At 37.6% G+C, this 18113-nt stretch overlaps 1 protein-coding gene across 1 annotated transcript; it reads left to right on the forward strand.

Annotated features, from left to right (window-relative positions):
- Window positions 1-1523: 1523 nt before the first annotated feature.
- On the forward strand, window positions 1524-17508 carry LIPC (lipase C, hepatic type). Its single transcript, XM_010164348.1, has 8 exons — window positions 1524-1727; window positions 3158-3337; window positions 5767-5884; window positions 7858-8091; window positions 9471-9713; window positions 13357-13477; window positions 14192-14410; window positions 17396-17508. The coding sequence occupies exons 1-8, from the start codon at window positions 1524-1526 to the stop codon at window positions 17499-17501; spliced, it is 1425 nt and encodes a 474-aa protein (XP_010162650.1). The 3' UTR covers window positions 17502-17508.
- Window positions 17509-18113: the final 605 nt, after the last annotated feature.

Below are 18113 nucleotides of genomic sequence, written 5' to 3' on the forward strand. Positions count from 1 at the left end.
TTTCATTATTTGTTAGGTCTAATTAAAACAAAAGCCTCCTCCCTAACCATTTTAGTGATGCTCTGAACAGCTGTTGCAGCTCGAATTGGTATCATCTGAACCTGGTAATGAGAGCTATGCACACTGTTCCGTACGTGGTTAATAAGTGCCTTAACTTATTGGCACTAACATTCCCTCTTCCTACCCAAAACATCTTCCTTGATGCATGTTGGAATTTTATTTTCCTTTCTCACAACCAAATCATAGCTCATAGTGACTCATAGTAGGCTTTGTTATTGATTACTACAGTCAAGTCTTTTTACCCTTGTGCCACTTCCAATTTATGAGCCCCATTTATAGAGAAATTCCTACCAATTGTATGACCTTGCACTTCATACTATGAGATTTCTACTTGTTTCCATTTCTGTATTTTCAAGGTCATTTAGCTCTTAGTGTTTAAACTTTTGGTCTCCTCAGCATTAGCATATATCTCCCAAATTTTGTCAGTTGTGTAACTTTCCTGTCTGCTTCTGTAATGAAAATATTAAAACAAGGTTAGCCAAAAAACAGTCCTCAAGGAATTCCATTAGTAAACTTTCCACTCTAAAATTTCCAACACAAAGAACTGTAACCTCTCATTTGTTTAGTTCATGACACCCTAACTTTTCTTCTACTAATCCCCATTTTCTAGCTTAAGTAATAATTTATTATATGGATCATTTTTGGATAACTGAACAGTCTGAAGTCTTATTAGAAACATTAGGCTTGCAGTCCCAACGTGCTTTTTGTAAGCTTCTGCTTTATTTTACTCAATTTTTCAGCAATTTCTTTATATTCAAGTTTCTTCTTCTAAGTTCACAATGGTGATTAAGATCACAGTTCATCCTGCTTCCACATGTTTAAATACAGATACCATCCCAGATACTTAATAGATATTTCTGAAAGTGCTGTCCTATATGTACCAAACTATTTTATCTAAAAATGAAACAACCAAAAATATTACAGCTAGAACTGGAACATTTCATCTTGCCTTTTTAGAGAAGAATAATGATTTACAATATGGTCTAATAGTTTTAAGCAGTCACCTAAGTCTCTAAGTAGAGTCATAACCCTGAATAAAATGGTTATTTTAGTGTAATGATGCTTGCTCAGCAATTACTAGCATTGCACATTAGTAAAATATGCCCCGCAGAGTTAATAGCCTATGAATGTGCTTGCCTGTGCATGCACTAACACTGCAAAGTCACAACACCTGTACTGTGTTTTTAAAATCTCATGCATTCTATAAAGGCTCGTAGCAATAAGATCAGTATTTCCTGTGTAATTGTTATTGCTCAAATAGATGGACTCAAAGGCATATCTTGACCATCTCAAACTTTGAGAGAGATCATGTTTTCGACACAAAATGTACAGCTTAAGCTCACCTGGAGTAGGTAGCAATTATACATAGCTAGAGTTTCAATCTTACTAGTTGACTTTGTCTTATAAACTGTGTTTCACTAGTAACTTCTTCAGGTTCTAGATTCCATCCTGTTGTTACTGTTATGAATCTCATTTCAGAGGCACTGGGATCACAGAGTCAGCACACTAGAATGAAGAAAGATCAGCAAAACTTAGAAACCAAATTTCGACTCTATACAGATACAAATGAAGAAAGCTGTCAGATTTTTTTTAATCAGTTGGAGACTCTTGACAAATGCAGTTTCAATGCCTCTCTTCCTCTGGTGATGATAGTCCATGGCTGGTCGGTATGAACTCACATTTTATTTTTAATTCAAATTACATTTGATTTGATATACTTTCCTTCTCATTATGCTAGTGCCAAAAGTAACTTCAGAAGAAAGGTTGTGATTAGAAAGGTGGTGGATTTCCCTGGTAGCAAGCATGGCTAGAAATAATAAAAAGTGGATATTCCCCACTGAGATTCTGAAGGAACGGTCTCCAAGCAATTTTTCATATGGGAGCCCCATGTCAAGGATTAGATTCAGCCCTGGTTTAAAGCCAGCAGAGTTCGAACAAGTAGCTGAATTAATGTGCTATGACTCTGGAGGACTGAATACAAGTTTAATTTCTCTGGTATGTTCACTGCCAGATATTTATAGACTTCCTGAAAAGAAGTGCACACAATCTCCCCACATCTTTCTCACAGGTATACCTTTAAAGAGAACCTCTCTATAATCCCCTTCAACTGAAAATAAACCCTTCAACGTCAATGAATTATCACTGAACTGCTTCCAGTTATACTGTAAAAAAAAACAAAACCAAAAACAAACCAACATCAAAAAAACCCCCACTGTTAAAACATTTCTCAAAAGTATAGCAGTACTAAGAGAGACTTTCAATCAGCTTCTCAGTTGAAAAAGAAACAAAAGAAAAGACAGGATATGAAATGATATCATTTTAACAGATCCTTGATTCTCAGAGAACCAATGTCATCACATAAAGTGGCAAAACGGATCTTTCTCACACATCTGCAAATATGCAGAGAAAATTTGAACAACACTCATGATGCATATAACTCTCTTAGCCATTAAGAGTAGGGCTGACTTTGGATGAAATATTGCCCTAGATTATCTTAGCCAAGCCTCCCAAATAAGAATTTGTTCAAAATCTAAAACCTCCTCAAAGACAATCCCTGGACCTGAAGTTTATAATTCATATTCACTTAATTTGCAGAGGTGTTGGGCTCTTAGGGGAGTATGTGTGGAAACCCAGAACCGAGACTCCCAAATTCTGTTAAAACACCAGAAGAGATAAGAATGTTCTGTCAATCCTGCAGCTTCCCACCCTCTCCAACTATTGTAGCTTAAATTTACAGGGACAGCTGCTCTTGAATGAAATCAGAAATTTTCTGGGCATTTCTGTCTTTCTTTTTAATCAGTAAAACACTGATTATATTAGGATGAATGAAAATATTTACAGACTTCATTTAACTGATAACAGTTCATATACAAGACAAATTATTGTACAGTCCTTATACTGATTCTTAATTTTTTTGTCCACCAAAACCCAACGATTTCTAGCACTGAACCATGCTGAAGCCCCTAAAATCTAGTTATCAGCATTAAGCCTTCCTTGTTTATATTGTGCTTTTTGTTTCCTTGAGCTTTTCACAAGAAATATTTGGCAGAGACTGCTTTCCCTTAAGAATTTTTTTTTTTCTTTTTGAAAAACACAGGTGGATGGCATATTAGAAGGTTGGATTTGGAAAATGGCAGCAGCTCTGAAGTCTCAGCATAAACAAATTAATGTGATCATTGCAGACTGGCTTACATTTGCTCACCAGCACTACCCCATTGCTGTACAGAATACACGCTACATAGGACAGGAGATAGCAGACTTCCTGGAATGGCTGGAGGTAAGAGTCCCCAGATCAACACATGTTTCTCTGGAATAGAACTATTTACCTGTTCTTATGATTCTACCACCTTTCTGAAATGCTATGCTGGTTAATGCTGTTCATTTCAATCACTTAGTCTCTTTAATACATTGCAAATTTTTCTTCCATAAAACTTTAATGTGACTTCATAAAACTTTCATCATGCAAGAGAAAAAAGCAAGTGGTCTTGTTTATGAAAATATTTTTATATATCTTTAGAGGTGAGATAATTTCATGCTACTTTAGCTTTTCAATTAGCATGTGTGCAGACAGGTGACACAGTCCCACACTTTGAAAGCAGGCACCTCTTATTTGCAAGTGGTTATTTCAGTAAAATGGGTTTATGTTATCTGTGCTCAATTTCTGCTTTTAAGGCAGCATTCAAGTATGACATTGTGTATGATTTTTGCCTCAGTTCCCCAGAGATTATTCTGAAATAATTACTTAGAGATCCAGAATGTAAAGGGAGTCCTTTTAAGAGGACAGACATGCCTCACAAAGCAGATGACATGGAGGCAGCAGTGAGTACAGAGCTACACTAATGTAGCGAGTACTTATCACAACTCCTGCTACATAGGGAGCAGTGGCCATAGATGGATTGAAAAGGCTGCAGATTGTGTCTCCAGCACTACTTAAGAAAAGGCAGAAAGCAAACACTAGAATGAGAATCATTCACACAAAGCAGGCACCCTAAGCAACCCTTACTTCATCTATCTCTAGTACTAATTTAAGCTACCTAATTTGAAATGAAATTACACTTCTGTACCTCACAATGAATTTTTGAATACAGTATTGTAAATACAGTGAGGCCTAAGGTGGAAGGGTAATACACTGCAAAGCTGAAAGATTTGTAGCAAATACCACTGAAGGGCTAGGCTGCTTTCAACAGGAATGGCAGGGCTACAAGTTGTTCTCAGATACTATGCCCAGTTAGGGACCAACAGGCACAAAAGAGAAGCTAGAAGAGCCAGAGTCACAATTTCTTATTGTGATATTACAAGAAACCTTAGATCTTCATCAAATGTAGTTCAAGTTGCTGGAGCCTAAAGTCATATTTTGAAGCTGTTTAATTATTGAATAAATCAAGCAGTGGACTTTGTTCAGTTCCCAGGAGGACAAACCACTTTGTCAACAATAAAGATAGTCCGTGATTTCTCCAGTGTCAGCAAACAAATCGAGGCTTGAATAAATTACTCCTTGCTCCAGCATTGTAGGTAGCTTCTCTTGTACTGTGGTGTGTTCCAGGATTTAAATATATCATAAATTTTCACGGCATTCAATTGAGCGTGTTCAAGCAGTAAACCTTCCTTCTGTTGAGAAGCACCCCTCCTGAGCTCAACAGTTAAAAACCCCTTCACTACAATTCCTGCAACTATCTTTCCGCAATGCTTCTGTCTGCTTACAGTCAGGTGAGTATTTGAAATATCCTCAATGGATGTAACAAAAACTGCAGTGCTGTGCAACATTTTAATAAAGAATAAAAATGAAGTAGATCTTGGCACTCTTCACTGAAGAGTAAATAGGGCATGATCAGTAACAACCTCAATAACACCTGCCTAGAAAATTGGTCAGATCTTGCGATTTCTAAGAGCTGCCTCTCAGAAGAAGGTTGCCAAGTTTGTCCTCATCTTCACAAGAGACAGGCATCAAACACTGCAACGCCACTCAACTGGGACAGGCCATATCCACAAAGAAATTAAAACAGAGGTTTGCCTTTCCTGCAAGAAAAATATGCCACATTTTACTTCACAAGACAGAAAAACTGAGCCTTACAGCTCAGGTGAAATGCTTAGGATCTAGATGGTATTGATTAGTTAGAAAGAAGGGCCTGGGGCCAATTCTGCTTCAAGAGGTTTGTTTCAGATCAGATACCCAGTTTTGTAAAAATCAGTCCAAGAAATGTCATTGTCATATCACTTAGCATATCTGACCAATGTTTTGATACTCTGGCTTGTAATTTGGCTAGTGCTAGTATCTAAAGGAAAAAAAAAAAAAAGCAAGGCACTCTCTATAAAGGATTGTTTAATACTGAAGTTAAAAGACAGACATCCATTTTCTAGTCACACGAAAGTCAAATGCTGTGGACAAAAGGCAATGCACATTTGCATCACTTGCAAAAACAGCAAAAAAAAAAATCTTAATATCTGTGTCAATGGTTTTCCTGAGCATAGCACCAAAGTAGCAGGGCCCAAATGGGTGGCATTTTCCTGCTGCATGAAAAGGAGGCAAGGAATAACACTCAGCCAGTGAAGAACTGTAGTGCATGATCCACGCACCTCATTTGACCTCCATCACCAACGTACAAATTTCTTGTGTTGAAATTCATGGCATACCTAGATTGTAGTAAGTATTTCACTGTTTAGTTTTCACATTTACTGCATCTAAATCAAACTGCTGCTGTCTTCCAGGAATCTATTCAATTTTCCAGAAGCAATGCTCATCTAATTGGGTACAGCCTAGGAGCTCATGTTTCAGGATTTGCTGGAAGTTATATCAGCGGTACAAAAAAGATTGGAAGAATTACAGGTAAAAGACTTAGAACTTTAAGAAATGTAACACTTGATTTAAGTCACATAGATTTTTGACATATCAATGTCATAGCAATATTTAGCTATTGAATAGCAATATTTGCCATAGTTCAGAAGTTTCATCCAGTTTGTTTAGAAATTAGATTTAGAAAATTTAATGAAAACACTTTTCAAAATGAAGTATCATAGTATTTCTAGCTTCGATCTTTCCTACCTCAGTCCAGATTATGACATATAAAATATACAAGTGTGGGGACTACAAATCATAAACCAAAGATTCAAGGTGCACATTGCCTGAATTTATCTTTTATCCATTCCCAGTAACACCTTAAACTAAATGTTAGCCACTAGCCTTGGATCTCTGGTCACTATTTTGACCCAAAACCATTCAAATATACTGTTCATTATTAGCAACTCGTTTTAAAAAGAAAATCACATTAAGGACATTGTCTAACTGTGCTTGAGCTTTCAATTGTGGTACACTGCTTATACAATGAATTGAAGTCAGTTCTCCTGTGGCAAAAATTATAGTCCTGGATTACATTTTACAAGCAGCATATCATTAGAGTACCCTTAATAGATGCTTAAAGTAAACAAAGCTTACCATAACGCTTGACTGTTTTGTCTAGTGGCATTTTGAGCCTTCTGAAATATTTTGTAACTGTACTAATTATGAGTGTAATGAAAATACAGTTATAAGGCTACTGATACGCTGTATACAGACCACATCTAATGCACAATGACAGCTAAAAAAACCCCCAAAACCCACCAGAAGTGCATTTTACACAACGCCCAGAACAGCCACATTTAAATTATCAGAGAAAACATTTTACTTTAATCTGATCTGGGAGTGAGGCAAATATGCATGACTATAGTCTGAAGTCCCAATTCTGATCTTGGATTAATTGCTACATACCATAGTCCCTTATACAATCAGCTCTTGTGACAGTGCCTGCATGCCAAGAAGCTCATTTTACACAATGTGTTGTGATATTACACCTGTGTATACACTGAAGAATTTTAGTTCATCAGCATTGCTTGTTCAAACCATATTAGTATGTCAAACCTTGATAATGGATAAGTAAAAAACATTAAAACACATTATTTTTTGTAACAGCTATATGAATTCTTAATAGAAAATTATTCAGACTTGTAACAATAAGCTCCAAAAATTCATAGTTATAAAAGCAATTTAAAATAAAAGGAAAGGTATGCCTTCAGGGTTACATCCCTACTTGTAGTCTGTGTTATTAGTTTTGTCCAGTTACATTCAGGCAACTACGTCAGTTCATAGTGCCAACTGAAGAATCTCAAATTTAGAAGCTTGTCCTTAAAAGTGAAGGCAATTTTAAACTATGCAGGCAGTTCTTTATTTCCATAAAGAGCACCACACAAAAATATCTAGCAAACTAAAAATCAGCAAGACTCCCTAAATGGAGTATTATTTTTCTGAATTCCATAATAATTTGCCTTGGAGACTTTAAAGTTGAAAAATTATTATAAACAACATCTAGCAGACATAGCTCTTCTAAGCAACAACTGAAGTTTTATAAAATTTCAGGTCCCAAATGGGGGCTAAAAGTCAACCTTGTTGTGGGACTAGTGTCTTCAAAGGGGCCTCTGAAATGCATGACCTCTAGAGTGAAAGAACAAAATTAAGTAAACATCCCTCAAGTGACAAAGCAGTAGCAAGCATGGTTTACCTATAACAAACACATCTATCTCTGGGCCTGTGTCCTTGTGCATGTGGCAGTTGCTGTTTATTACAGCGTCTGTGTTTACTTTATCTTTTGGTGTAACCATGTATCCTCTGCAGGACAAGTGTTCCCAGCGTTGTTTCTATCACTGACAGACCTTGTAAAGTACCAGTGCTGTCTGTTTTAAAAAATTTTATTACAGACTTTTCTCATAATAGAAAAAGAACAGTTCATCTGCGCTATATCACAACTGGATTATTTGCATTTATTGCAGGCCTTGACCCTGCTGGTCCCTTGTTTGAAGGAATGTCACCAACTGACCGTTTATCTCCAGATGATGCAAACTTCGTAGACGCAATTCATACATTCACTAAACAGCACATGGGTCTCAGTGTTGGCATCAAGCAGCCTGTGGCTCATTTTGACTTTTATCCCAATGGAGGCACTTTTCAGCCTGGCTGTCACATCATGCATGTCTATAACCACATTGCACAATATGGAATCACTGGTAAGAATCAATGGCACAAAACAGGAAGCAGCATTGCAGCTGCACTGACAGTATCTCTGGGAAACTTGACATATCTCTATGGTCTTAAACAGTATCTAATGGGAGTATGATCGCCCATTAAATGCAAGGAGATTTGTTTTCTAGAAACTGGTTATCGGATTTTTACATATATAGAGTTCAATCTGTTCTTACTAACTCCAGTAAAGAATCTGGCTGCCTAGCAGTGCTGAAAATGAAGCCATGAGCATCCTGCTGTCAAGTACTTCTGAATAATTTCAAAGGTACTTGTTTTAGCAGTAGAGGAAATGAGAAAACTTACTCTAATTAAGCCAGATTAATCTAGTGTGGAATTAATTATTTCAAATCAAATGGAACACAGGGCTGTACTACTCACTCCCTCAGTTCACCTTTTCCCAACTCCCTTGCCTTCAGCTGCGCAGGTCTCTCTCTCTAGGTCCTGACTGCCAGTGTTCCAGGCTAGGTTTTAAACACAGAAGCTCATTTCCAATGTACCTAAACATACAGAGAAACTGATGAAACATACTGAAAAAAGATAAGGTACTGATGCAGCAACAACCAGAACTGTTCACTTAAGAAGCCTAAAAGAGTACTATTCATCCAGCATACTACATTGCAAAAAAATTCTCAACTATCATCACACTATCTAAAAGTAGGCCTTACTTGTTAGTGGATTAAACAACAAATGTGAAGCCAAGTATCAGCTAGAAAGTTTATCAGTGAAGACATAAAAACAGTCCATCATAATATATCCCAGTTACACAGAATAAAATAACTTTTACAATTTGATGACACTTAAGGAAGAAAAAGATACTTCTCATAAAAGCAGATCTATTTTTTTAATGCATTTAATACATTTTTTTGCTTTTTCCCCTGTAGTAGCTGCAAGCAAAATTTAATTTAACATGAGAGTTTGTAACCCTGATAGGGACAAAATACAACATTACTGTGTAAGCATCCAGAAGACAAGTGTTCAACTGTTCAGAATGAGACTGCTGTCTTTCATGTGGTATGATCTGAAAGACTGCATAGAGCCTCATATTGTATTTCATATTGACCAAAACAGCCAGTACAATGAAATCAAGGTTCATATTTAATCTTTAACAGTCAGGCTAGAAAAGTTTCAGCAGCAAATTATTCAATTTTATTGTAATGCCAGCTCAATCAAACTATTTTTGAATGATCCTAAAAGTAAAGTTGCTATAATGTATGATTTCTGATGAAAAATCATGATGTTTTAGTAGTAAAGGGCATGGGGGGGGAAACAATAACATATGTTTATAGTTGGTTACTGTACTCCTCTGCAGTTGAAATGGTAAAGAGGAATAAAGGGCAAAATTTTGTTGTTTGCATTTTTCCAGGCATCACTCAAACCGTGAAATGTGCCCATGAGAGGTCAGTTCATTTGTTCATTGACTCTCTGCTTCACAACGATATGCAAAGCACAGCATACTGGTGCAACGACATCAACACTTTCAACAAAGGAATGTGCCTCAGCTGTAGAAAAAAACGGTGCAACACACTGGGCTACAACATCAGGGAGGAAAGGCTCCCAAAAAGTAGACGACTCTTTTTGAAAACAAGAGCACATATGCCTTTCAAAGGTTTGTGGGAATACTTGCTACAGTCTCCAGATTGATCATAAAGTGTGAGAATGAGCCTAAGCTTTGTGATCGTGTTCAAGCTTATAAAATCTATGGGGATAATCAATTTGCTGAGACAACTGAGAATCCCAGTAGGCTGTCTTGACGCCCTTTCATCAAGATCCTGAGTCTTAATATTTCTGTGGGAAAAAGCGTGCTGCATGCTTGTCACAGGATATCTGTGGATCTGAGGCCTCAGGGATGTTTAATCCTGATCTACAGGATTTTCCTACAACTGGCCTGTGTGAGTTCGTTATAACATATGCAGGCATATAGCCAAGCCAAAAAAGCAGCATAATTGCTCTGGGAGGCCTGTAAAACCTCCTGTTCAAGTGTCCCCAAATTTTATCTGCAATTAGTCTACAAGATGACACATAAATTATTACTTTTCAAACAATGGACAGACAATGGAATAGCATGGACTTTTACAGGGCAGAACTGTAGCACTAAAATACAGTGATGGGTACTCTAGGTTTATCTCCATTAAATTACTTTATCAAGAGCACAAAGTAACAATTTTTTAAGCTCAGAGAGACAAACAATATGGTTTCTTGCACTTATTACCAGACAGAGGGGAAGCAGTCTAATCAGGAAACAGGGCCCCTCTGCCAGTCTCCATCACAAACGGCCTGGACCTGGCTGTAGGCTGGTTATGACCCGGCTGTCAGAGGGCCCAGGAGGCAACTGCTGCTGTTGAGCAGACGTTCACCTGTCAGTGGGAAAGTTTACATACGTTTTAAAGCCAGAGCAAGCAGGACTGTGTGGGATGAGTGGCAGGGACACTCTTCTTCCAAGCGACTTTCAGTGCAGGGACATCTGGCCTGTGGTGTTCTCCTCACTACCTCCTTCCCCGGCCATCGATGAGGCATGTGGCGAGCAACAGCATGGCACAGCCCGCGCAGGGCTCCCGCTCGGAGCCCCAGGACACTGGGCACAGAGGAGATTTCTGAGGGGTGCCCACCTCCTCGCCGAGCGGCCAGTGCTCTTCCCACAGCCCCCTCAGCAGCCGGGGAACCCGCTGCGCCGCAGCCCGACCCCTCTCCTTCGTGCTGAGGCAGTGCCAGGGCCCCGCCTACCCCCGGGCTCCCTCAGCACAGCCCCCCGGCCATGGGGGTCCCTCACCGGCCCAGCCGCTGCCAGGGCTGCTGCCAGGGCTGTTCCGTTCTGCCTGGCCCAGCTTTGAAGGGAGTGCCTCCCTCCTGTTGGAAGGGGTCAGCCCGCTTGCTCCCTGCAGGGATGGGGAAGCACTTTGAACGCTGACAGTGCGCCCCTGGCATGGACACTCAAGGGCTTTCCAGTCCTGAGAAGAAATACTTAAAAATGCTGCTTGCATTACACATCTTGTTTCCCACAGTGTCTGGTACTCAACTGCAATATCATAAATTTTTTTAAAAAATTAGGTACTTTAAAAATAATTTTTGAAGTCTTCCACTAATGCAGCTGTGAAACATTTCGTGAGGGCTCCAGGAGTCTGCTCAGCCCTGACACTCAGAGCAGCTGCATCTGCTGGATTCTCTTCTTATACTTTTCAAAATGCCTCAGGAACCTACCTGAAGTAGATTTAAAAATTCTAGAGGCCATGTCTAATGCTCAATGTTGTTTTGCTGCAGTGCAGTCAGGTCACTGTCAGAATCAGGAAAATAATTGCTCTGAGGACATGGTATCTGCTACCACCGCGCCTCAGCACAGAAACATGATCTCCATGTTGCATTCTTCTCTGGACACAGAGATAGTTTCAGCTTGTGGTAAAATATCTGTGTCCTATTGGCTTTGATTTCAATTTTAAACATGTTGCATTTTTATGCTTGGAACTGGTTTTGCTTCAAAAAAACATCCTTGGTGCATATGCAGATATCGGTGCCCCAGACAATAGTCTCCTTTCACAATAGTTCCCCAAACAAGGCAGCAACTGTGGGAGGGTGTGCAAAGTCATCTTTGTAATGCTCTTCAAAAAATGTTTGAAGATCATGTGAAATGCCCAAACAGAAGAAATTTGAGAAACTCAGCATTACACTTCACAATCCTCTGCATCTTCACAAAATCTGATGTTTCATTTTTCAAGGTAATGACATTCTATTCTGGAGCCTACATTAGTTCACTTCAAACAAAAAACAGTTGTTACAAAAAAATTAATATTTATAAGAAAGCTGTGATGGGACCCTGAGTCAGAGTTTTCGTATGAATATGCCCACCTTTTTCCTTAAGTTGAGCATCGTAACCACAGCAAAAGCCTAGGCTTTATCAGAACATACACTAGAACAATCAGTTTTTACATGGAGAGAAAACTCAGAGAACGACAGGTTAGTAATAAAAGTGATCTGTAAAGAAGCCTCTCTGCCTGCTTTGTCCTCATCAGGTTCGCAGCAAAGAATCAGCCACCTTCTTGAAAGAAAATACATTGTTCACTAACATACAATAATTATGAAACAACAACGAAAAATACCTTCTAGCAAATACCTTCCATTGTGAACACTCAGAGCTGCACACCAAAAAACCCCACAACCTATCTGTGCATATACATAGAAAGATAACTCCCTTAGCAGTATGGTGGAGCCATTCTCAGATGTAGTGAAGCCTGTAGTGGGTGAGGTGAAGAAATGAGGAAAGAGCATCTTTCCATTCAAAAACTAGTATGCAATAATGTTTACCAGAACAATTTCCCATGTGTAATTTGACCACATTCCAAGGATAAATACAACATCCCTAATTCCTGCAAATATTCTGTGGTCTTTGTTAATAGAAATTACTTAGGGTTTTCTTCTTTAACACCTAAATCTATCCATTTTGTCAGGAGGGTGGCTGGTAGAATCACCAGACAGAAGAGTTTTAGACATTCAAATCTAGCTGACAATATCTGTGTGCACATGGCCTCTAACTGCATGTTGTCTTTTTTTTTTCTTTCCATAATTTACTAAACGTCAAACTGTTCGCAATCAGTACACTGATGATTTCTTAGGCATTCTTCATTCTGACAACGTTCAGTTCAAAGACTTTACTAAACACTGTTCTTCTAGAAACTCAACAAATCTCAAAGTATTAACGACATCTTTCTTATAGTAATGTGCTTGAACAAAGTCCTATTGTTAATGGATGCATGTTAAGCACAATGTATCATTATGCAGTCAAGGAAAGTTTGTGAGTCATCTGTTTTGCAGGGCAATTATCTAGCTGATCAGAGAAAAAAGTCTGACTACATTGCATAAGGTCTTCAATCTGTATCATACATCTCTAGCCATGTCCAGTCATAAGGATTTGTCTGCTGATTAGATATTGAGTTTGCCAGAAATTCTAACAATTAAACTTCAGAAAAGCTGAAGTATTTCCCATGGACAAATGTTTCATCCTACAAAGGGAACTCAACCCAGGTTACCTTCTTCTCCATCCTTTTAAATAGAGTAGCAGGGCCCCAAACTGTAAGGGATTACACATCACAGCAACAATCAGAAAAAATAGTGATGTTTTAATTGCAACAAATTTATTTTTAAAATAAAATGGAAATATCATTCAAGTTTCTACTCTTGAAAGGCAAAATTCTTTTGCCCGAGAAATCTATTGCTTCTTTGATCATTAATTTCATCACTTCACAAATTCTTCCTTTCTACAGTCTATCATTATCAGTTCAAGATCCACTTCATCAATGAAATCCAAGGCAAGCAGATAGACCCAACTTTTACCATCTCTCTGACAGGCACCAAAGAGGATGCTAAAAACCTGCCCATCACACTGTGAGTATTGATATTATATGTCATTGTGCAAGTGAGAAACAAGGTACCAATTTATAATACCACATCACATACATTATCATGCTATAAGTGAAATGGTTTAGTACAGTTCAGTGAAGACGAACTGTAAGTTTTCCTCTCTTCACCCATACTCCCTAAAAATCACAAACTTTTACAATGTTCATACAGTTTTTGCATGAAAACCCTCAATAAAACAAATTAGTAAAGTTTCCCTGAACATTAAGTACTCTGTCCACTTATGTTCAGCCCATCCCATGGCTAACACAGGAGGGTCTAATCAATTAAAACACAAATAAATAAGCAGCTGTAATTAAGGTAAAAAATTCTGGGTATTTCTCATGATGGACACTATCTGTATTAACAAAAGCAAAGGCAACAGTGTCGGTCTGCCTTTGCTCTCACAGACAAAAGACATATCACAGATGCTATTATGGGACACCTTTTCTTTTGCTGTCAGAAATTCCTACTGCTTCACCAGTTGTTCAAATTTCTCCCACTTCTGCTTGTTTTCTAGCATGTTTTCATATTTCAACACTGGAGGAAAAGTACCCTAGAGACAGTGATGTTCCTCCCTAGAGATGAGGGCAGAAACATAGTTCTTTCTTTGGTTTTAAAGAGAAGATAAACTTTTTTTTTTTCCCCTTTAATGCATAATAATTAAGACAGCATTATTCTGTCTTCCCCCCAACCCCACAGAGTTGAAGGTATTAATGGGAATAAAACCTGCTCTTTTCTTATCACCTTGGATACTGATATTGGTGAGCTAATAATGATCAAGTTCAAATGGGAAGGAACTGCAGTTTGGGAAAATATCTGGGACACCGTTCAAACCATAATACCATGGACAAAAGGCACCCGTCGACCAGGACTTATAGTGAAGACAATAAGAGTGAAAGCAGGGGAAACACAGCAAAAGTAAGTGTAATGAAAACACTATTTTTCTGTAACACCACCACAGATGTTTGGCTCTCCTAGTTTGAACTAGTTATCCTAGTTCAGATACAAGCATCTGACTCCCAGCACTCACATCAATGGTTAATTTATCCAACTTCTGGCTTTCCGCCTCTCAGATCAGACTGCATGATTTTTAAGTGACTAGAAGAATTTCTTTGTTCTCAGGGCTGAAATGAATAGTGGGAAATGTTCTGGCTCACTACTGCCACTAAGCTAAGTTTAAAGCACAGTCACCTTGGGTGACAATTTTGTTGATACTTGAGAATAGAGGATAGAGGAGTTAGCATACTGATGCAAGAAAGAATATGAACAAGTTCTGCAGTGCAGTTTTTCTACACGATTAACGACAATAACTGATGACAATTTCTTACTTATTTTTAGAATGTGATTATCTCACTTCAGAAGGACCATATGAAATTTCAACAAAACAAGATACTATGTAAGATAAATGCTGACCCCAACATTAAGGCCATGAAAAATTCAAATTCCTACTTACAAAAAATATGCCAGATGTTATCTGACTTTCAAAATAACTACTTCATAGAGAAACCATTTTTTAAAGTCCTCATTAGAAGGATCACATGCAGAACTAAACAGTCATCTGATTATTCACTGAAGTTAAGGGTTTTATAAAAAAATTCCCTTATTTTTGTCTCATTCATTTAAAAGCCAGTCCAGTGTCTGATAGCTGATTATGAATTACTACACCGTGCAGGCTGTACAACAGGTTCCTGAAGTGATAAACTCTGGAAGCAAAGTTTCAGCTACAGACATTTTGAAATTTCTGTAGTGGGCAAATAGAATGTGAGCAGTCCTGGAAAAGAAAACAAAAATACTTTCTATACTTCTACATACCACACTTTCACTGGTATTTGACTAATTTTTGCACTGCAGTCAGTTTTTCTATAATATGAATTCAGTGATGTGAATTTTGTCAGCTGAACTCTAAAGTAGCATCAGAGAGCAGTATTCTGGAGAAAAAAAAAAAATCTTTTAAATTTTAAAATGTGTTTTTTGATTTTCCCCTGCTGACTGCTTTGAAACTGGACCATCAAGTCTGAGTAGCCTTGTCTCTACATACAGCAATGCTAATACCACTTTGAAACTGCTTATTCACACAGAGAAATTTCAGCCAGAAGACAGAATAACAAAACCTGTAATGATTCCCACTGTTTTAAACCTTTGAGAAATTTTAACTGAGCAGTTTAATTAAGGTTAATGAGAAAAGCATGTCTTACCCTGTAAGCATGGCTCAATCTTAGAAGGTGATTTTTCCTTGCTACAGCCTCCTCCTTACCAGCACCAGTTATAACTACTGCAGACTTTCTGTGGAACAATACTTATTGGCAGAGCTATATCTCCTTGATACTGACATGAAGACAAATTAAGACAATTAAAAAAAGACATTTTCATAAAACAATCTCTGTGTATTGTGGGGCAGAAGAGGGATCTTATTTTCTTGGGTTTTGTCCCCCATGAAAATGTGTTCTGTATGTATTTTCCTTTCCTAACCCTGCACTTGGGACATGCTCCTGCCATTAAAAAAAAAATCTATAATGTCTCCTGCTGTTTTAAAAGCAATTATCCCAAATCAGTACTGACCTAGCTGCCAAAGCAAATTAAAGCATAGTATATACACCACAAATTAGAGAGCTCTGTTTAAATACACATTTTTGTACCTTGAGAAAAAAGTGTGAAGGCTGTGAAAGGATTATGTCAGGTATACTAATTTTTCTAATCAGAAAGCTCCTGTCCAATACAGCTGTGTCAATAACCTGGCACAAGCCAATTACTACTGCTGTACTACTGAAGAAATCCTAGGAAATGGGTAACTGAGGTGGGTAGTTATTACACTTACAAAAAATTATGCTAGCATCTTCAGGTACCTAACACTCCTTAGAATTTTTTTTTTTTTTGCTGCAAGCAGAAGTAGGAGTTTGTGTCAAGATTTTAATGGATACAGATTATGTGCTGGGTTTTTTTCTGTGCAATCTAGGCTTGTCATGGGAATGGAAATGACATGTTACTGTTGAAATATAGTATTAATGCTTGAGGGAAGAATAAGATATTGTTAGGTGATTCTAAAAGGAGGAACAAAGGATACTCAAGGAAAAGCATTTTCTTCAAATAAAAGAGTGTGTAGATTTTGGTCTTCTTATAAAGACCAGACACCACAAATCTAAGAATTTTGGAAATTCAATATTAAAAAAAGGTAGTAAACACAAGATCTGTTTTGAGTTGTCTTGTGCTTTCTTAAACATCTGAACAAACTGTTGACAATATTTTATCTCCATGTACCTTTACCTTACAATGTTAATGATATTTACATATATGACGAAATTTCCTTTGTTAGATTACCTAATGACTAACACTTCGACACAATATAACAGCGCAAACTTAAAAAGTAGTTATTAACCAGACTATTATGAACAATAAAATACCAGATTCCAATATATTTGAGTTCCAAATATGGAAAACATTCCTGTAGCATATGTGGTTGATGATGTTGTTAGCAACCTACAGAACTGATTTTTAGCACCCTCAAAACTAGTAGTCCAACAAAGTACTAACAGGCCGAATAGTGCAATGTTCATAGTAATGTTGGAACAATGACAATGGCCACTGAGAATACCAAGACCAAATCACTGTGAGGGTATGCTATGGAGCACAGCATGCTGTGTATGATTCCAGAAAGAGACCGAGGCATAATGCACTCAGTACAAGGCAGCTGCCTACTCCTCTTACTCTGTACCTACTATCTGGCAGCCAGACACATCTCTCTCCTCACAAGCCTATAAAAACAATCGGATACCCTCCTGTAACAGGTATCTTTATCCAGACAGGATAAAGAAAGTCAGATTCAGTGTACCTAGACTAGAGAGCACACTTTTATACAGATAGCCCTAAAATGTAACATTATGTTTACATGCTGTGTTTTCTTTCTAGAATGACATTTTGTTCTCAAAGCATTGACAACCTTCACCTTCATCCAGCCCAAGAGAAAACATTTGTGAGGTGTGAAGACCGCTTTCGGAGACAAAACACAAAATGAGCAAGAACACAAAAGCCAACGACTCACCAAAATATATTAAAAATACTATACATCTAGTAAAATGCTTTAAAAAATACACACCTAAATTAAATTCAAATATAGTTTCATATGTGGTAAAGAAAACACATTAAAAGAATTCAGATTTTGTGATGCAACAGTAAGCTGAAATATGTGCTTTGCTCATCTATGAGCCTACTCTCAAAGTGATCAATGAGCAATTTCATCAACAAGCAACTGTCAATTTTAAATGTTTAAAGTTTTAAAGAACACCTCACTAGAAATAAAAAGATTACTATTTGAAAGAATCATTGCCATAAGCCTTTGAAAAATTTCACTTTGTTGGATTGAAGGGAAAAAAGTAGACTCATTTCCCATTAGATACTTTGAAACGTTAATAGTGACTACTATCAGTTAAACCTTTCCTAAATTACTTCCTAAGGAAGGGGGAGTTAAATAATTCATAGAAGAAAATACTGCCAAATAGATAACATTGTTTACAAGGAGTTTGAACTTTTTACTGTATAACATTCAAAAACTAAAGAACATCTCAACATACAGAATGCTTGAGCTATCTGTCATGACCATATGACAAGCCAAATAACTATGTCACCT

The sequence above is a fragment of the Antrostomus carolinensis genome, unplaced genomic scaffold (genome assembly GCF_000700745.2).
Source record: "Antrostomus carolinensis isolate BGI_N321 unplaced genomic scaffold, ASM70074v2 scaffold723, whole genome shotgun sequence".
In the NCBI taxonomy this organism is placed as follows: domain Eukaryota; kingdom Metazoa; phylum Chordata; class Aves; order Caprimulgiformes; family Caprimulgidae; genus Antrostomus; species Antrostomus carolinensis.